The sequence below is a fragment of the Medicago truncatula genome, chromosome 4, assembly GCF_003473485.1.
Source record: "Medicago truncatula cultivar Jemalong A17 chromosome 4, MtrunA17r5.0-ANR, whole genome shotgun sequence".
Lineage (NCBI taxonomy): Eukaryota > Viridiplantae > Streptophyta > Magnoliopsida > Fabales > Fabaceae > Medicago > Medicago truncatula.
This window is the reverse complement of record NC_053045.1, coordinates 8,234,499-8,256,173: the sequence shown is the minus strand read 5'-3', so window position 1 is coordinate 8,256,173 and position 21,675 is coordinate 8,234,499. Positions and strand designations below refer to the sequence as shown.

Here is a 21,675-nt window from a genome sequence, read left to right as displayed (position 1 = left end):
TGGAAGTGTGCTCCTTTTCAAGGTCTCGGTTCGATTATTTCAGCGACAATTTGAGTGTGCTAATTCATGGTCTTAAGTTCTTTTATTTCCGGTATCAATTTAGATAGACTAATTTAAATTTTTAAAAAAAAATTATTAAAACCCTATCTATATGGATTGTACCACAACTTTGAGGGCAAGCAAAGCAATGAGGTTGTTCAAGTCCATAAGCAATTAAGGCTGTATTATTGTGAGAAATCAATTATGATGTTTCATATATCATTGAGAAAACATGACATACAACAATGTGACAAGTAGGTCATTGTAGTTTGGCAGTTACCAATACATAAATATGCCTACTCACTCTATGGATAGCTACCATGTCACTCATGTTAATTGTTACTAGTTTGATGAAAAATGATATATGCCCATTAAAGAAAGGGACCCCCTTATTGCATGGAAATTGAATTGTCCTTCTTGCTTTTTTCAGAACAGACAATTTAGTTCTGCATATCATGCCCCATTTTGTAGCCCATGATCAAATTATTGTCAGGAGAGGGAGAAATTAAAGATGAATATTAGACATTGTTTTCCCGCCATCACAACTGAAAAACAAAAATACTAGATTTTCAAACATCTGAATCAAATTATCGGAAATTTTATGAATGACTGAATGAACTATAGATATACAATCAAATTTTATGAATACCATTGCGTTCACCTTTACATGATTAAGAGAACAATAAGATGTATCATTTTACTAACATTAAGAGAATGTCGGAGTTTAGGTTGTGACGTGTGACTGTTGATCCTTTCAATCGTTTTTTAATAATTTTTTATATGACTCTTTTAAAGTTTTCAATTATATTGATTATTTCTTTACGGACACGTATAATTAAGATACATTTTTTTCTTCTAAAACCAACAATAAATATTATCATAAGAACATAAACTAATTTACTCAATTGAAGGATAAGTACAAAAAAAGTATCAATTGTAGCATACTTTTTTAATACTATAAACTTTTCTAACTCTAGTGATTAAAACAACAAGATCATATATTTATGGAAGAAAGTATTAATAATTTGATAAAGAGACCAACGATAAATTGATTTAAATTGTAAGTAAATCGGATTTTTGATCTATGCGTATGGAGAAAGTTTAGTCGAGAGTGGAGAACTCAGTCCCCACACGTTTTTCGAAGAATAACTATTATTTTTAACAGTAATGAAAAATTTACCAATGGTAAAAAAAAATTGCAAAGAGGATAAGGGAAGGAGATGTGATTGGCTGCATCAAAAGAAACCAAAGAAGAAATGCTTTGACTTGAGGAAGCAAAGCAATGAAGGGCCATGTTTCTAACATGTGAGGATTGTCCCTCTTCCATGTGCATTTATTGTGTTCTTTTTCATTGAGGGTTACTCTAACGGATCATATCATGATATATCATGTCTTTATTTTTCTAATATATATAAAGTACTTTTGATGTATTGTACCAAAAAAATATATACTTTTAATATGTGAAGACTAATTATTTCTCCAGTATTGTGCATTATTGTAGGTACAGTTTCTGAACATGATTGCAATTCTGTTGATGTAGATGAAATAGGAAATATGTATAAGTTCTTGACAAAAAAGGAAATATGTATAAGTTAATATGTTAGTTAAAAAATGTAACCAAACAATTGAATTCAAGCGGTAAATGAGTTTCATCAAAGATGAGGCATTCAAAGAACTCGAGTTTGATTTATGGGTAAAATAATTTTTGGTCAGACTATCCTTACATCACAGTCGAACTCCGAATTATTATAGGCTCTTTTCCCTGGACCTATTATGAATCCTAACTCAAAGGTAAAATCATTTGTAAAAAAATAAATAAAATCAAATCAAAGGTAAATTACATCATATATCAAATAAGATAGTTTTATCTTTGTTGCAAATTAGAGTAGTATTATCTATTTTAATTTTGCTTTGAATTCATAACATTGTTGAGAATTGTTTCATACTACTCTGATCCAATTGGTTTCCATTATTTACTAAATTTTAGAGATAGGATTTTGCTTTGAGAATAGTGTTGGAGATTTGGAGCTTGTTTGTTGGTCTTGTTCTTCATTCAATGTATCCATGATGCAAGTGGGAAAATAAAATATTACTCCCTCTATCCAAAGCTACATACTAAGTCATTCTAACAAAAATAATGTGTGTTTACATTATGCTATATCATTTGACAATACCAAGGAATTATTGATTTATTTTTGCTATTACTACATAGAAAAAATAATGTGTTTTACTATTACTCCATTGAATCATTGATTTATTTTGCTTTTAAACTCATTGATTTGTTTTATTTAAGTAAGATCAATTTTTGCAAGAGATTCCACCAGTAGTTAACTGCCCCTACTATTCAAGTAAAATCTCTTGCAACAGTAGTGGTATTTCATCAATTTATGATGCGTGAGAGCAAATAGTGGACTAAAGAGCAAAGATAAATTGATCATTCTAGAGTTTTAGCGGAGGCAGAATGGCAGATAATTCAAGAAAAGTGGAGGGGTATTGATAATAAGATAAGGGAGGCATAGATAGCACTCCCATAATATTTTAGTATTTTATATGTAATGTAAGTGAGTTGTGTAATGATTTTCTTTTTGGGTCATGTGGGTTGTGTCAAATAAAAACTCACCCCATCCTACATAATTGTACCCCTTTTTGACCAAATAAGAGAGCTGTTTTTATCCCTCAATAATTTTAGAAAAAACTGGTCCGAATGCACCGTCTTGGATTGAAAAAGTATATTGTTTTCTTCAGATGCACCATTGCTGTGGTGAAAAATGATGTTTATTTTTCAATTCCGCACACGGAAACACACGATTCTAGAAATATATCTTTCGAGGAATTTTGTCTAGAGGTGTACTTCTGGACAAAAAATCCTCCCATATAGAGATAATTTAAGTGAACCTTGCCTATTCCCTCAAGACAATTTCTATACAAACGACTGGAATTGAACCGAGGAAAACATACCTCGGACCAACCAATTGTGTCGAATCTTGTTAGTACTAATTTTGCATTTTCGTACATTTTTTGTTGCTAATAAATAGCACGACTCTTAATAATATCTTTCTCGAAATATGGAATACAAACAAGATACCAAATAAGTTGGCAAACCAACAGATAATAAAGTCTCATCCTTGGCCAGTTATCAGAAATCGTCGAATTTGTCCTGCTTAGATCTTACAATGGCCTAAAGCTATGACTTGGATTTAGAAGGATACACTTTGTTCCAAATCCAATCTCTTTTTAACAAATCCTAACCAGTACTAAGGACCATTTCATTTGCGGAGAAATAATTTGAACCACAATGCAGACCTTTTACGGTATCTTCGGAGTCCATTCTTGTAATCGACATACACAAGTCCAAAGCGGAGTGTGTAGCCAGCATTCCATTCAAAATTGTCCAACAGTGACCACGCAAAGTATCCCTTCACCCTCACTCCATTCCTGCCGAATTCAAAGATTTAATTAGTATTCTCATTGTTGAGTCCAAAACACAGAGATTGTTCAAATTATCCTACGCTACAATGCTATAGCATCTGCTACGCTTTAGTGTCATTATATCTGCTATTTGACAACACTGGCTAAGTGCAAAAACTTTACACTTAAAAAAATTGTTCATTTTAAACTCACATTATGGCCCTTTGAAGATACAATAGGTGGTGACTAATATAGTCTATCCTTGGTTTGTCATCAAGTGACCTTTTGCCATCATCAACCTCATCGACTCCTACATATATTTGAATGATTAGATTCAAACAAACTAAGTATTGTAACAAGGTAAAGATATAGGAGATCATTATAAATATTCTTACCATTTTCTGTTATGTAAATGATTGGATTGCTAAATTTTTCCTTGGTGTATTCTAGTAGGCCTTGAATTCCTGGTGGATAGATATAGAGCCAGTCCGAAGCAGCCTGCAAACATCACTAACTTCTTAACTCCTATTAAAAAAAAAATTATTGAGGATGGAAGTATGGTGAGAAATGATTCAGCTCCTCTAAAGAGAGTTGATCACTTTGAACTTTGAAGAGTAAAGTATTGGTCTCAATTGCCGATAAAAAAAAATTAATGAATAAAATATTAACATTTGTTTTTTCTCATCAGAAACTGAGATATCTTACTTTGCTCTTTAATTCTCAGAAGCGATAAATAATTTTAGAGGAGCCAAATCAAATCGGAGAGGAATGACATCAGTCATTCGTAGGTAAGAGTGAATCCCTAGTCAACTTAGTTTTAGTGATAACTTTTCATTGTCATGCACTAAAAGAATCTAAACCAAGGGCCTATTCGAATTCACTTATTTGAACTTACCTACTGACACAAGCACTTGTAAGACTGTTTAGGAGTTATGGAAACAACTTATGAAAACAGTTTAACTTTATTTAGTCTTTTATTATAGAAATAGCTTATACACAAACACTTATTCAAACAAGGCCCAAGTAAAATGTAATAACTTATCTCCATATGCACATACCTTTGGACCAATGAGAACTCCATTTCTTAGAGCTGATGCAAGTGAAACAAAACGCATCATGAGTATCAAAAGTATGATGAAAAATCAATAAGAAGTTAAACAAGGTTTATGCATAGACTTACTAGTAAATCTAACACAATTGTCTGTAAAAACATTTGGCTTTCCACGCGAGCAAGGAATATTGGCTGCATAAGTTGAAGTGTAATAGTTTAAACCAACAAAATCGTAGGACCCTTTGACCATCACGGACTGACTTCTTGAAAACCTTGGCAAACGTTCCTTGACTTTGTCAACTATTACTGCGGGATATGTACCCGAGTGCAGGGGTTCCATGAACCTTGACAAACACAAAATGATTAGTTAGACATGACTGTGTACCGGAAATTACTAGAAACCAATGAATTATTCATTTTTCGGGAGTGAGAATTTGTTAGCAGCAATGATCAAACCCTGGACCTCTTTCACAATATTCCTTTTGAATCCAAACTCATATCATGTTTCACTAGGTAATCTTTTTAAAAACCTACACTCTCCTATGTATTCCACATTAATATAATTTACATTAAACCAACCTTCTAATTTTTTAATCAATTTCTACGAACTGGAAGATTTTAAAAATTAAAATGAAGTTATAAATACACATTTCATTGAAGCTTCTAGCTTAATCTCAAAATAAAACCACACATAAATTTTATGAAAACTAACAGAACGATAAACAAGAGCATTTTGAGCGGAAAAGAAAAAGACACTTACCAGTCATACATAAAAGCAAGACCCCGAGACGTTGCTTCTCTGTCCTCTTTTGATTGGGATAGTGGCACAAGCCATGCAGAATTTAGTGTTACCCCAATTTGACCCTTTTGAGTATTCTGTCAGACACACTCACAGTTAGTTACTGCTTGTTTGGATCGACTTATTTGAGCTATCTAATGACATAAACACGCGTGAGACTATTTTGGAGAGCTTAAGGAAACAACTTATGACATGTCCATAAGCTCTCCAGGATAGCTTATGAAAACAATTTCTAGTTAATATAAAAACACTTTTGCTTTATTTTATCTTATTTTAAAAAAATTATAAAAATAACTTGTAGATAAACATTTATATAATAAGTGCTTAATTAAGTTGTTTATCCAAATAGAGCCTTAGTCTTTTACTAACAACATATTCCATGATTTGAGTCCTAAATTGTAATTAATTTGTATTTCTATATTGTTGGATTTGACGAAAATGATAATAATTATACAGCAACCTGAAACTTCTGCCTGTAGACTTTTACTGCTGCAGCGTGAGAAAGAATCAGGTGGTGTGTAACTACATAGGGCTCAGTACTAGAATCACCAGCATTGCAGTTAGCTACCGACTTAGAGCATCTCATGGGTGGAGATGATCCACTTCCATAACCTTGAGTGCTATAAAGCAATGGCTCATTCAATGTAATCCAATGCTTAACTCTGTCACCAAATTCTCTGAAGCATACTTCTGCATAATCAGCAAAATCTTGCCTGTTTGCATAATCAAAATGTCAATTTTCAATTATTAGCACGGAAGAACGGTGCTAGCAACATTCTTTGTTGTATTTTCCTAACATTCTATCTATTATTGATCGAAATTCATGCGGGTCCAACTAATTTATGTCGGTTTCATTTCCTTTCAGTGGGACCCATATGAGTTCCAACTAATTACCGAGAAACTGTTGAAAAGATTGTTAGAGTGTGTTGCTGACAAGAACAAGTCTGTCTCTTTGTTAGACAACGTTGTAAAGTTTTACAATTACTTACTCAATTTTAGGACTCAAAAAACCACCATATTCATCTTCAAGAGCTTGAGGGAGATCAGAGTGAAATAGAGTTATAAATGGTGTTTGTCCTGTAGACAAAAATGTGCATCAAAATCAAATATACTAGTTATTTTAAGGTATCATTAGGAAAAAATAAAAAGAGAAAGTGAGAGTGAAGTTATACTTACCATTTGAAATCAATTCATTTATGAGATTGTTGTAATATATAACGCCTTCTTGATTAATTCCACCCTTTAGGTTTCCACCTAAATAACAATTTAGTTCAAGTTTAATTTCATATGAAACACCAATATCTAAGTTCAATTCAATGAAGTGTTAATACTTAATAGTTGATCCAAATTAGCAACTTATGATACCTAAAACTATAAATAGCTACTTATCAAACAGTTAATCTGAGGATAAGTAAAGGATGATTAGAGAGTTACTCACGAGGTAGTAATCTGGACCAAGAGATCGAAAACCTATAAGCATTAAATCCAATATCCTTCATCATGGCCACATCTTCCTGAGGAGTGAACAATATCATCCATTTTGATGTAATCAAATCTCGACAGTAGTGAAATTTATCAAAAGCTATAAACTTGAATTAAGAAAATGAAAGTACCTTGTAGCGGTGGTATGAATCAATGGCAACATCCCCATTACTGCGGCCAACTATTCTATCTGAAGAACCAAGAAAATGTCACAATATTTATAAGTTTGTTTTATTAAACTATAAGCACAGTTGTACAGAGACTTTGTGCAAAATGTGAAAGAACAAAGAAACTCGCTTTTAGTTGGTAGTGAATTATCAGGAAGCTGATACACAGCTTTTCTTTTCTATTAGTTATTAACTGACTTAATTCAAATCCTGTATTCTTTGCCTAGTAGCAGCATGTCTTATATTGTTGACATATATAATATTTGTATTACCTTCCCACATATTAGTCCCCCAAATTGACAAAACGGGGAATCATTGAAGTTAATCCGAATTTGGATTCCATGCATTCGCACAATCGTGCAATAGCCAATATAGACCATCATATAAAAATTGGACTATACACATCCCAACCCGATTTAAAGTCAGAATATAGATCGTTTAGATCATGTAATTGTGTTAAATACTTGATTCCCTCGGTGCAGGGAATTCAGATTCAGTCTCTTCAAGGCCAACCCAATAAAAATCTTATCAGTATCCTTATTTTTTAAAGGAAGGTTCCTAACCCCAAAAGGAAGAAAACTACACAGAAATAAGTCTGAGAGTCGTAACTCCTATTACATCAAAGAGTAGATCCTGGGCCAAAGAAGGCGGAGGCTGCTCATAAACAATCAAGTGATTTCCTTGATGACAATCCATATTAGCAAGTCTGCACAAGAATTGGATTCCAAGTGTAACTAACTTTAATATTCCAATTCAGGGACATTAACCATCGAATCTAACGTAGTAAACCCCTACCAGCAACCGACTCCATCTAATCGGAACAAATTGTCTCAACAACCACCACAGAGTCCACATTGATCTCAACCACATGATCACCTTATTATTTTAATATACCCATTATAGCCCTATTCTAAATTTGTAGGTGTTGTAAGAAGGTTCAATAGTAGTAACTAGTAACAATTAGCAAAACATATCCTCTAAAACATGAATCTCACTTAAAACTATTACTTCAATAGAAGCTAAGTAAGAACCGCTATGTAGCATCAACACTTCAGATTAAAGGTGTGCACGGTGTTCAATCAGACACCCGACACACGTAGTTACAAACTATTTTTCATTTATTAAATTATTATCGATGTCAATGTTGTCCAATATCTACGTAACACAGACATGGACACCGGACACGACACAGACACCGATAATAAGTTGAGAAAATGACATGATTCAGTATAATTATAGGTGTCGGTGTTATGTCACTATCGAACACCAACGCGTGTCCGTGCTTCATAGAGAAGCATGCTAAATGACTACTTAAACATAAACACAAAAAACATTAAAAAAAAAAGGTATAGTTAGAAGCAAAAAAAGAAATTAGAAAAAAAAGAAAAGATTCAAACCTGGGTGGTTATGAGTGAAGGTATCCCATATACTTGGCCCTTTGCCACCTTCATGTGCTGCACCTTCATACTTCATATAACAAAAAAACAAGTAAGATCCAACCAAACACTTTACATAAGTAGATGCAAAAAAAATATAAACAACATAAGACAGAACAAAAACCTGGTAAGCTGAAGAAGCTGTTCCAAACAGGAAATCATGTGGAAAACTGCTACGGTTAAGAGAAACTGCCGAGTTAAAAAGAGCAAAGAAAATTGTTGCAAGTAGAAGAAGAGAAACCTTAACCGACATTGTTCAAAGTTTTGATTTTGATTCTTAAACTTTTCACCCCATTAAAGGAACTTGTTAAAAGAAGGTTTTTTCTTTGTCTTTTAGTAAAAGTGAACCCAAAGAAATTATAAAAAATACAAAGGAAAAAGGACTAGTTTTTATTATTTTATTGCTTTTCTTGAAAATTGAAAAGATGCTATGATTATTGATGAGGGTTAAATAAAGGTTCCATGCTTAAATTAGTCAAGTTTCACACTTGCTTCTTTGCTTCATTCGAGTTGTGTATGAGAAAGTTCAAAAAATGGGATAACTTTATGGGAAGTTAGTGCAACTTTTGAAGGGAGAAATTAACTTAAGGAAATTGCTTATGTTTGCCTTAGAAATTGGTCAATAATCTAATCCCTTAAGCAAATATTTACTTCAAATATTCTATTTAATGTCATTATTTTAATTTTATTCGAAAATGAATTATGATTTATTTTCTAAATTTAATATTAAATGTAGTATTTTACTTTTTTTAAGAAGTAGTTTGTAACTCGACACACGTTGGAGTATATAATTGGAATTGATATGTTTTTTTTCATCAATTAATGCACTTAACCCATTTTCTTTATTTTTTTTTACATACAAGACCAAAGAAAATATAAAAATGTTGTTGATAGATGGTGTATTCAATTTTTTAATAACTAAAACAAATCTATTAATTTTTTATTGGTTTAATTGCGTTCTTGACCTTTTATTTTGTCAATTTTTGGATTTGAATACTCACATTTTTTATTTGTGAAATTAGTAGACACACATCAATAATTATTATTTAATTAAAATGTTGATGTTATGTCCACATCAACAATTAATATTCGACTAAAAAAATGTCACATCACTCTTAAATTAAGGGTTTGGCCTAATTTCATATATTTTAAAATAAACTTTGTACCAAAAAAAAAAATAATAAACTATCAAAATTACGAAATTAGAAATGTGTGGATCAAAATCTTTAAAGTGAAAAAAAAAAAGATTAAAACTACAATGAAGTCATTTTTATTATTATTTTCCTTAACTAGTGTCCTAAATACATATGTTAGCTTAAAAATACATATGTACTTCTGTAACCGTCATTTCTTGCATTTGGTGTTCTATCTCGAAGGCAGTGAATATCTTGGGATCGGGTTTCATTTGAAGAGTTAGAAGAGGCCAAGTATCCTTTTGGCATGATAAATGGATATATAATGTTTATCTTTGCAATGTTGTGCCTTATGTTCATATAAGTGATACAAATATTCGTCTCCGTGATTCGCATGAAAATGGAGATTGAAACTTCAAAAAACTCTACACTCATCTTCCATCCTTTTGCCAAGATTGTATTTGTAGCATCACTATTAATCATGACACTAATGATAAACTCATTTGGAGTGGTTCACCTAATGGTATATACTCGGCTAGACATGGGTACAGGTGGTTGGATAGGGATCCAACTCAACATTTGGCAACCACTGGTTGGAGTTGGATTTGGCGTTTATTAATTTCAGAAAATCTAAGGCATTTTTGTTGGTTGGTGATGCACGGTAGTCTTCCTACTAATGCCTTCGGAAATTTACACCATCTTACCACCAATACCTCATGTCATAGATGTGCTGCTACTGTTGAGAATTATATGCATACTCTTTGTGATTGCCCAAGCGCAATGGCAATATGGAGATACTTTCATCATACTTATCCTAGCGATTTTTACATGCAAAACTGTCAAATTTGGTTTAAACACCATGCTACTAGTGAAGCGTGCACTCTTTTCATTGTAACATGCTTTGAAATTTGACAAAATAGAAATGAATACATATTTCAAAATATGAATAAAGATACTTGAGTATCAGTTAACACAATACTCCTTTATCATTATTCCACGGTTCATGCGCTCGGTCCCACTAACAAGCATCATGTTACTCGTCAAGTTCGCTTGAATCCCCTTCATGAAGGGTATATTAGAGTAAATGTAGACGAATATTCTTTTGGTAATCCTGCGTTTTGAGAAACGATATAGGAATTTAGGTTCACAGTTTTTCTGGATCTTGCGGTAGAGCTTCAAATTTATTGGTTGAACTTTCAACTGTTTGGAGAGGCCTTCAATTGGCATGAGATCTTGGGTACCGATCTATCACCATGGAATCTGATTCCCAGTCAGCTTTGGATCTGATTGCTGATACTAAGGAGAATGATTTTCATCCTCATGAAAACTTACTTTCCCTTATTAGGAAGCTCTCTTCTCTCCCATGGATAGTCTCTTTTACTCACACTTTGAGAGAATGCAACAAATGTGCAAATTGGTTGATTCAATTTGGTGCTACTAATGTCGATTCTTTGAAGTTGTGGATATCTCCTCCCCTCTCAACTAGAATTTATTCTGTTTGCAGATACCTCCGGGTTGTTTAGACAAAGGATTTCTTAGTTTGCTTTTCTTTTCCCTTATTTCCTTTTAATAAAAAAAAAGTAGTGATGTCGCAACTTTGTTGTCATTTGATAAGTTCAACGATCTCACCCAAAATTCATTACCAAATAGAGAAAATATATGGATCATCAACCAACATGACACTAATTAAGAGAGTTAACAACATTATTCTCCCCAAGAAAAGAACTAAGGTTTAATTTGTGGAATCACCCATGTGGGAGGTAGCCAACTCTGGTAAAAAAATCATATGTTTCATTATCGACTTGAGGATAGTCTCAAAGCAGGCCGAAACGACTTAAGTTGTGGGGATAACTTGGGATACCTATCTGGGATCAAAGATCCTAATTATGTTATGTTGGAAAGAAAGACAAAAAAAAGCTGATTCATTATCAGGATTTTGTTGTTGAAGATGAATGGGAGCAGCTAACAGAGTAAAGATTCTATAAGCATTGGACCAAATGATTACACCTTTCCTAAGCATTGTGATTCAGATCCTGAAGATCAAGAACATGAATACTGTCACTGATGAAATCTAATTTGCTATTCGTTCCCAAACCACGCTGCATAGATCTATTCCATTGAGCTTAGGAGTAGCCGTAACAGCATAGAAACCATCATTGGGATGAACAAAGAAAGTTGATTCATTATTAGGATTTTGTTGTTGAAGATGAACGGGAGCAGCTCTTGGAAGCTTAGTGATGAAGATTCAGAAAAATATTTGAATAATCTGGAAGTAAAAGTGAAGAATTAATTCAAAACAAAGAAACAGTGAAGATAAAGAAACGAACGAATTATCAATAATCAAAACTGAATTCGAACCAACAATGAGAAAAAGCAACGATACAAACAAAATTGCAACGAACAATGAGAAAAATCAACAATTTGAAACAAACCTTATTTTCAAAGAGTTTTCTCAATTTCTGGTGGATTCCGGAACCCTATTTTCAGTTTGTCGCTCGCAAACTTGCTTCTTTTCAATATAGGTTTAGCACTTGCTAGCATACGTTTCTGTACTGTGTCAGTTGATATAGCAAGTTTCTCCTGTTCTTTTTCTAACGTGATTCAACCATGGTTGATCAACCAGTTACGAGGGCAGATTTTGACGGTTTAGATGCGACTATCAAAGCTCTGTGAGATCAAATGGCGGCTCAGATGGCGGCTGGCGGCGTTAACCACAACAACGGCGTTGACAGCTAAGATTGACGACATCATCATCAATAGAAACAATCAAAACATGAGATGTGGATCAATTAGAGTTCCACGTGGTGGAGTGTGACAAAATTCTTATGCCGTTGCAAGAGGAGATCGACGTTGCTCAGACGACCGAAGCGTTTCCGACGTCTGTGGAACCCTATTTTCACAAGTTTGTAGCTTGCAAACTTGTTCTTTTCAATCTAGTTTAGCGCTTGCTAGCCTACGCTTCTGTACTGCGTCGTTAAGGATCGTAACAACCTTCCCCCGAGGGAGAAGGTGATTAAATAGTTTGTGGTAAGAGGTTTGGAATGCTTGGTTGCTTGACATTGAATTGGAACGAAATTAAAATTATGGATATTTACCTTGCCTAGAGTGGATAGCATCAACCTTTTCTGAATCACTCAAAGACATAGATCTGATTGAGTTACATAATCTTAAAGGATAGTGTAGCAAAGAAGAAATTTCAAAGGGTTGTTGTAATCAGTTTAACAGTCTTGAAAACTTAAGGATTCAAGATTGTTATAATCTAATTTCAATTGATGGTTATTTGCTAAGCATTATTCTAATTCCAATTAACAGTATATGCTTTTTGCATAGGGTCTCACATCTTTTGTTAGCTCACTTTTGTATTGAATTTGTGACCTCATGACTCAGTACTTTTTTTTAGGGATGTCATATTCTGCACATACATTATCTATCCATTATTGCTATTGCTTTTGATAGTGCTTGCTAGTACGTTGTTTCTTTTTGGGCATCAATTATTGCTCCTTTAAATTTTGCTATGGTTATTATTTATCAAAAAAAAAATAAAAAATACACAAAGTATGATTGATTTCTTGAATATCACTTTTGCTTCAAAAAAATCAGAAGCTTTGTAAACTATATCATATCTCTTTAACTTTTGCAACGACACCCTCACAAATTGTACTGTGTGAATTCAATCTATCAAAAGCCATTGCTCCTTATCCACTTGAGAGAAAAATGGCTGAAGGACTTCTGTTTAACATGATTGATAAGCTGATCGGGAAGCTGGGCTCCACGGTTGTTGAAGGGTGGAACATGAGAGATGATCTTCAAAAGCTGGTGGAGAATATGTCTGAGATCAAGGCTGTGGTTTTGGATGCAGAGGAGCAGCAGGGAACCAACAACCATCAAGTTCAACTCTGGCTTGAAAATCTCAAAGATGCTCTTGATGATGCCGATGACGTGCTTGATGACTTTAACACTGAAGACTTGAGGCGACAAGTGATGACCAGTAACAAGAAGGCTAAAAAGTTTTGCATCTTCTTCTCATCATCCAACCAACTTCTCTTTTCATACAAAATGGTTCAGAAAATTAAGGAACTTAGTAAGAGAATTGAGGCCCTTAATATTGATAAGAGAAGTTTTAATTTTACAAATCGCACACCTGAGCAACGAGTTTTGAGACAAAGAGAAACTCATTCTTTTATTCGCGAGGAAGAAGTTATTGGAAGAGATAAGGAGAAGAAAGAGCTGATAGAGTTGTTGTTTAACACCGGCAACAATTTGAAAGAGAATGTTTCAGTTATTTCTATAATTGGAATTGGAGGACTCGGAAAGACTGCGCTTGCTCAACTTGTATACGGCGACAAAGAAGTGCAACAACATTTTGAGTTGAAAAAATGGGTTTGTGTTTCTGATGATTTTGATGTAAAAGGTATTGCTTCAAAGATCATAGAATCTAAAACTAGTGTTGAGATCGATAAAGTGCAATCTATACTCCGTGAAAAAGTTGAAGGGATAAGATATTTGCTTGTCTTGGATGACAATTGGAATGAGGATCGTGATCTTTGGCTTCAATTGATGACACTGCTGAAAGACGGCACGGAAGGAAGTAAAATAATTATCACCGCAAGAAGTGAGAAGGTTGCCAAGGCAAGTGGTCCATCTTCTATCTTCAATTTAAAGGGACTCGATGAAAAAGAATCTTGGAGATTATATAGTCAGTTAACTTTTGAGAATTTCAGAGAACTAGAGAATGAGGAATTGGTGTCAATTGGCAAGGAAATTGTGAAAAAATGTTCAGGGGTTCCGCTCGCCATTAGAAGCATTGGAAGCTTGATGTATTCCATGCCGAAGAAGGATTGGTCAACATTCAAGAACAAAGATCTTATGAAAATTGATGAACAAGGTGATAATAAAATTTTACAGCTTATCAAACTAAGTTATGATCATCTACCATTTCATTTGAAAAAGTGCTTTGCTTTTTGTTCTTTGTTTCCAAAAGACTATTTAATTCCAAAACAACATTGATTCGACTTTGGATTGCACAAGGGTTTGTTCAGTCATCAGATGAAAGTACAAGTTTAGAAGATATTGGTGATAAGTACTTCATGGATTTAGTTCATAAATCTTTCTTTCAAAATATCACCGAATATTCTTTCATTCACGACTTCGTGACTTTCCAAATGCATGATATTGTGCATGATCTGGCAAGTTTTATTTCAAGAAATGACTATCTTTTAGTTAATAAAAAGGGGCAGCATATTGATAAACAACCCCGTCATGTCTCTTTTGGCTTTGAATTGGATTCTTCCTGGCAAGTTCCAACTTCTCTTCTCAATGCTTACAATTTAAGGACATTTCTATTACCACTACATTGGAGTAGTCCAATATTATATAGTGAAAGTCTATTGGAATTGTCTGCTTGTAATTCCATTCTGTCAAGTTCTAGGCGATTTCGTGTGATGAATCTTACCAACACAAAGTCAACGAAGATTCCATCTAGTATTGGAAGGATGAAACATCTAAGATATCTTGACCTTTCTTGTTGTGATATGGTTGAGGAGCTCCCAAGGTCTATAACTGAATTAATTAACTTGGAGACTCTTTTACTCAATTTTTGTTCTAAATTGAGAGAGTTGCCCAAAGATCTTTAGAAGTTGGTAAGTCTTCGACATCTTGAGTTGGATTATTGCCATGACTTAACTTCTATGCCAATTGGAATAGGAAAGATGACTAATCTTCAAACACTGACACAGTTTGTGTTAGATACGACTTCTAGAGACAAATCTAAAACAAGTGAGCTAGGAGGATTAAATAATTTGAGGGGACAACTCGAGATAAATGGCTTGGAACATCTGAGGCATTGTCCAACAGAAGCTAAGCATATGAATTTAATAGGGAAGTCACATCTTCGTCGATTGACATTGAATTGGAAACAACACATTGTTAGTGATGACAATGAGTTTGAAAAAGATGATATAATTCTAAATCACATAGTTCTGCACTCCAATATCAAGGCCTTAGAAATAAGTGGATTCGGTGGTGTGACATTGTCTAGTTCGGCCAATTTATATACAAATTTGGTTGAATTGGAGTTATCCGGTTGCACAAGATTACAATATTTCAAACTCTCAATGTTGCATGTTAGACACCTCTACATGTTTGATTTGCCATGCCTAGAGTACATTGTTAATGATAACAATAGTGATAACTCATCATCATTTTGTGCGTCACTTAAAGATATATTTCTTTTTGGGTTAACAAATCTAAAAGGATGGTGTAACTGTAGCGAAGAAGAAATCTCAAGGGGTTGTTGTCATCAGTTTAACAGTCTTGAAAGCTTATGTATTTCTGTTTGTTGTAATCTAGTTTCAATTCCACAACACACATATATCAGGGAAGTAATTCTTAGAGAGGTCAGAGAGACGATGTTACCGCCAGCAGTCAATCATTCCAAACTAGAGTCTCTTGAGATAGAATCCATACTCAATTTGAAATCTCTTAGTGGAGTCTTTCAACATCTAGGTACACTCTGTGAATTGCGTATCCTCAATTGCGAGGAGTTTGATCCGTGCAATGATGAAGACGGTTGTTACAGCATGAAATGGAAAGAACTCACGAACCTCAAAGTGTTGCAATTCATAGGAATCCCAAAAATGAAATATTTGCCTGAGGGGCTTCAGCACATTACCACTTTACAAACTCTAAGAATCAGAAATTTTGAGAATCTTACATCTATACCTGAATGGGTAAAATCACTGCAAGTATTTGATATCAAAGATTGCCCGAAGGTGGAAGATCAATAAGGTAAATAATATGTTTTGAAGTACTATCATATCAAGACTTGATTTTTAGCTTTTGACACTTGTTTTTTCATGTCTTTCTTAGGCTGTTGAGATGTCCTTTGAATCAAGAATGATAGAAGGATTATAACTACTCAAGTCAAAGCCCCTACACAAGCATAATAAGTGTCAGATCTCTTAAATTTCTCCTATTTGTTTTATTAATTATAAAGAATTTTATGTTGTTGTTTATCATCCATAATAATCTACTATGTTCTTTTTTGTTGGCAGATTGAAACTTATGTTGATTCCAAGTCTCATTTCAAGTGTCTTTCTCAGGAACCAGAAAGTGTCTTTACATTTTAATTTGATTATAGTTTGTTAAAATAGTTTGGTATTTTTAAGATGATAATTTGTGATATTGTATTGTTCTGAAACTGCTTATAGTAAATGTAATAAAGTCTTCTTTCTTTTGTCCGTCATTTACAATTATAAAACTTCTTTGCCCACGAGTTATAGCTCAATCGACAAATATGCTGAAATTGTAATTAGGGTTCAAACCCTAAACATCCACCTGTGTGTATGAGTTTCCAATGACTATTGTCATTTCGTTTATAAAAAAAAAAAGGTTAATTTTATTTTTCCTTTCCAAAAGACTAAATTTAGTTCCACAGTTTGTGTAAGAGATAAAAAAAACGAGACTTCACGAACCAAACAATTGGAATCAAGTGCTTAATAATCTCCACCAAAGCATGAATTGTTTAGGAGAACCTGAGTTTTATTTTCAGTATTTTTGGGGTAATTAGCTGCCTAAGTAATTGAGTATATTGTGATCAATCAAAAACCATTTTGTTTTGAAAAAACCCAATGACTATAGCAACTATTTGATATTTCTTTTGCTACATAGCATATTACAGAACAATGGCTTGTATTTTCTGTATGTTCACTCATCCTCTTGTGCGTCTAATCTCATCAACTGCCCCACATTCTCCAAACCAAATCCTATTCTTTATGTATGCAAGTATTGGATGACCTGAATTGATGAAATGCTTAGCAACTACTTGAATTGATAAGGTTCTGTTTGGTTTTAGTTTTCAATTTTTGCTGTCACTCTTCTAATACCTAAAAGAATGAATGACAGTTCCTTCCAGAAATATGAAGGGCTGTTAAACCATTTCCATCAAAGTTGGGAAGTTGATCAGGTTTCTAAAACTCCTCAAACTCCATCAAAATGTCCTTGATCACGCGTTTGATTATTTCTAATATGGTTCGAACTTCCTGCAAGGCAGCCTCCATTAAACAAATCTTTTTGCAAAAAGAAATCCTTCTACAATCATTTGTCAAAACTATCAACTTTCTCTCTCATTTGTCCAAATTATTTCTAATATTGTTGGAACCTTGTCAAGTAATCTTAACATTCATGTCTTTAATGTATCTCCAATCCTTCCATTTGAGTCCAGTCCAACCTTGTCAAGTAAGAGCAACTGGTGGTTCAAACAAAATTGTTTGACTCTAGAACTAAAAACATATGTTTCTTGATTTATTACTAATAGAATCTGTGTATTGGTCAGATTTTTATAACAAAACTAACAAAGAGGGTTTCCCCCTAACAAGGAGTCTTCTCCTTCCACTAAGTTGACGAAAAACCCAGATGATAAAGTATACAGCTTATGCAGCAACTATTAGATCAGCCCTTTATTTTAGTTACCTCTATTATAAACAATGAATATAAGAAAAAACTCTACAGAAGTTGTACTTTCAATATATCCGAGCACTCTATATTATAAAAAACAGAACTTGTATTTTCTTTTGAACTCACACTACAAGAAATTTGCTTATTGGCGGAAATAAACCCTCAATAATGCACAAAATCTGTCAGTAATGGATATATGGATATTACTGAGGGATTGGTGTCCCTCAGTAATACTGGCGTCTATAATATTACCGGCGGAATATTCCCTCAATAGTGTTGGTGATGATTTGAGGAAGCGATACTGAGGGATTTTTCCTTCAGTAATTACTGGCGGAATAATCTGCCAATAACGTAATATAGGAAATGTAATTAAATAATACTGACCGTTTTATTCCACCAGTAATGTTACGACCAATAATACTATCCAATAAAATCCGCCAGTAATTTTGCTTCGAATTAATATTAAATGTAAAATCCACCAGTAATACTCTTTTATTTTATTTTATTTTATTTTAAAAACGATTTAATTAATTAATTAAAAAGATAAATTAAATTTCCACTGGCATGTTTTATTTCAAGAAATGACTATCTTTTAGTTAATAAAAAGGGGCAGCATATTGACAAACAACCTCATCATGTCTCTTTTGGCTTTCAATTGAATCATTCCTGGCAAGTTCCAACTTCTCTTCTCAATGCTTACAAATTAAGGACATTTCTATTACCACAACATAGGGATTTAATACCTTGTGATGTTATCTCTTCAGTGGAACTGTCTGCGTGTAATTCCATCCTGTCAAGTTCGAGACGATTTCGTTGATGAATCTTACCAACACAAAGTCAACGAAGATTCCATCTAGTATTGGAAGGATGAAACATCTAAGATATTGTGATCTTTCTCATTGTTATAAGGTTGAAGAGCTCCAAGGTCTATAACTCAATTATTTAACTTGGAGACTCTTTTGCTCAATTCGTGTAGTCACTTGAGAGAGTTGCCCAAAGATATTTGGAAGTTGGTAAGTCTTAGACATCTTGAGTTGGATGATTGTAATAACTTAACTTCTATGCCACTTGGAATAGGAAAGATGACTAAGCTTCAAACACTGACACAGTTTGTGTTCGATACGACCTCCAGAGACAGTGCTAAAACTAGTGAACTAGGAGGATTACATAACTTGAGGGGACGACTCGTGATAAATGGCTTGGAAAATTTGAGGCATTGTCCAACAGAAGCTAAGCACATGAATTTAATAGGGAAGTCACATCTTCGTGAATTGACATTGAATTGGAATGTACACACTGTTGGTGATGCCAGTGACTTGGAAAAAGATGATATAATTCTACTTGACATGGTTCTGCACTCCAATATAAAGGGCTTACAAATAAATGGATTTGGTGGTGTGAAATTTTCTAGTTCAGCCAATTTATTAACAAATTTGGTTCAATTGAACTTATTGATTGGTTCAAGATTGCAATTTTTTGAACTCTCACTGTTGCATGTCAAGTGCCTCCGGATGGATAATTTGGCTCGCCTAGAGTTCATAGTCAATGATAACAATAGTGATAACTCATCATCATTTTGTACGTCACTTACAGATATATTTCTTTCCGAGTTAAATAATCTTAAAGGATGGTGTAACTGTAGCGAAGAAGAAATCTCAAGGGGCTGTTGTCATCAGTTTGAAAGACTTGAAAACTTATGTATTCAAGATTGTTATAATCTAGTTTCAATTCCACAACACAAACATGTCAGGAAAGTAATGCTTGAAAATGTCACAGAGAAGATATTACAGCTAGCAGTCAATCATTCCAAAGTAGAGTATCTTCAGATAGGTTTCATACTCAATTATAAATCTCTCTGTGGAGTCTTTCAACATCTAAGTACACTGTCTGAATTGTGTATCGATAATTGCGAGGAGTTTGATCCGTGCGATGATGAAGATGGTTGTTACAGCGTGAAATGGAAAGAACTTACGAACCTCAAATTGTTGCAGTTCTATGAAATCCCAAAAATGAAATATTTACCTGAGGGGCTTCAGCACATTACCACTTTACAGATTCTAAGAATCACAGACTGTGTGAATCTTACATCTATACCTGAATGGGCAACATCACTGCAAGTATTTGATATCAAAGGTTGCCCGAATGTGACATCTCGGCATGTAGGGGTGGAAGATCAATAGGTTCTCGGTAGTGGACAAGGTTAGCCTTGGTCGTCAACTGAGGTAAGGTTGAAACTATCCATTTCTATTAATCTAAATTAATGACACTTACCTTCTTAAATAATTTTAAAAATGTTATCTTCAATATGAATTAATTGGTTTGTATTTGATGGTTATTCCATTCCTAATCTTAATTATGGGTTATTGTTTTGCCATAAGAAGTTATATTGGAAGCTTGCTACGGGAGGAATAGAAAGACAACATGTATCAGCAATTTGTGTGACCAAATAGTATTGTTTGCATTGTGCACTGCAGATTTACTCTTTTAGAAGGTGATAATTTAGATAAATAGTTACAGTGAAAACTTTTATTGTATAGTCTTGGTGATAGGAAAAGTGAACTAATAGGAAGGGAGAACATACAATTAATAAACATCCATTGTTTTAAGCTATGATTGTAATTGTAACTAGTAAAAGACTCGTGCATTCGCACATATCCATAATTTGCCATGGCGTGTCTTTCTTTGGCTTCTGCGTTGTCCATTTTCAAGAATGATGGCAGCTTTTCAAGTTAAAGCCCTTACACAAGCATAAGAAGGCAGGCTCTCTTAAACTTCTTCGCTTATTTTTACAATGATAAAGTATTTTCTGCTATTTTTCATCATTATAACATGTACTATGGTTAATTATGGTAGTTTTTTTTTTTTTTTTTTACCAATTACATTTAAGTTTAACATTTGTATGGGATTAGTCATTTTAAATTATACAGTGCAGTAGGTAATCACACAATGTGAACTGAGTTGGTTTATGCGCGGTTGATAATTTTTCTTGTACAACTTTAGATAGTGCCGTGAAACGTCTTAAAGAGAGTGACATGATCGTGACTCAACCCGGCAATCACTTCGGTGGTAAAATTTCATTTTCAAAGTTTTTTTCGAATTTCAAAACCAACAAGTTCTCGTGAAAAATAATATCAAAATTCAAGTACGGCTAACTTAGACATAAATCCAAATAAAATTTGTGTGAGAATACACATAAATCAAAAAAGTTAAAAGAGAAATAATTTAATCACATCATTTTTTTTTTGTACAAGAATTTAATCACATCACTTAATCATTTTTTTTCTTTTAATTATTTTTATTTGTGAGTTTATGCCCAAATGAATTCTATTGCTTTAATAAGATGCTTTTGATTATTGTTCCTTGCTTTTGTTAGGAAGATGCTTTCAACTATTGTTCCTTGCTGACATCTTTACAAACCATCAACTATTGTTCCTTGATGCCATCTTTATAAACCATATCATATATCTTTTAAGGACACAATCCCCTCTGAAAACTTGCACTGTGTAAATTCAATCTCTCAATAGCTTGTGCACCCTATCAACTTGTGAGAAAAATGGCTGAAAGTCTTTTGTTCAACATGATTGAGAAGCTGATCGGGAGGCTGGGTTCAATGGGTGTTGAATGCTGGAACATGAGAGATGATCTTGACAAGATGGTGGATAATATGTATGAGATCAAGGCTGTGATTTTGGATAGCAGCAGGGAG

General features: G+C 33.7%; 3 protein-coding genes across 3 annotated transcripts; 2 read left to right on the top strand and 1 right to left on the bottom strand.

Moving 5' to 3' along the window:
- Positions 1-2,956: 2,956 nt before the first annotated feature.
- On the bottom strand, positions 2,957-8,900 carry LOC11422509 (beta-glucosidase 15). Its single transcript, XM_003604976.4, has 13 exons — positions 8,507-8,900; positions 8,344-8,413; positions 6,911-6,969; positions 6,736-6,811; positions 6,474-6,551; positions 6,287-6,374; positions 5,758-6,010; positions 5,259-5,374; positions 4,628-4,842; positions 4,506-4,537; positions 3,843-3,945; positions 3,661-3,757; positions 2,957-3,474 (listed from the first exon to the last, which is right to left on the bottom strand). The coding sequence occupies exons 1-13, from the start codon at positions 8,633-8,635 to the stop codon at positions 3,306-3,308; spliced, it is 1,485 nt and encodes a 494-aa protein (XP_003605024.1). The 5' UTR covers positions 8,636-8,900; the 3' UTR covers positions 2,957-3,305.
- A 4,176-nt stretch (positions 8,901-13,076) lies between these two features.
- On the top strand, positions 13,077-20,149 carry LOC120575800 (disease resistance protein RGA2). The gene is made up of 4 exons (XM_039832589.1): positions 13,077-14,514; positions 15,219-16,285; positions 16,383-16,393; positions 18,886-20,149. The coding sequence occupies exons 1-4, from the start codon at positions 13,230-13,232 to the stop codon at positions 20,147-20,149; spliced, it is 3,627 nt and encodes a 1,208-aa protein (XP_039688523.1). The 5' UTR covers positions 13,077-13,229.
- LOC11414315 (putative disease resistance protein RGA1) lies at positions 14,524-16,711 on the top strand. The gene is made up of 2 exons (XM_039833272.1): positions 14,524-16,301; positions 16,383-16,711. The coding sequence occupies exon 1, from the start codon at positions 15,203-15,205 to the stop codon at positions 16,298-16,300; it is 1,098 nt and encodes a 365-aa protein (XP_039689206.1). The 5' UTR covers positions 14,524-15,202; the 3' UTR covers position 16,301; positions 16,383-16,711.
- Positions 20,150-21,675: the final 1,526 nt, after the last annotated feature.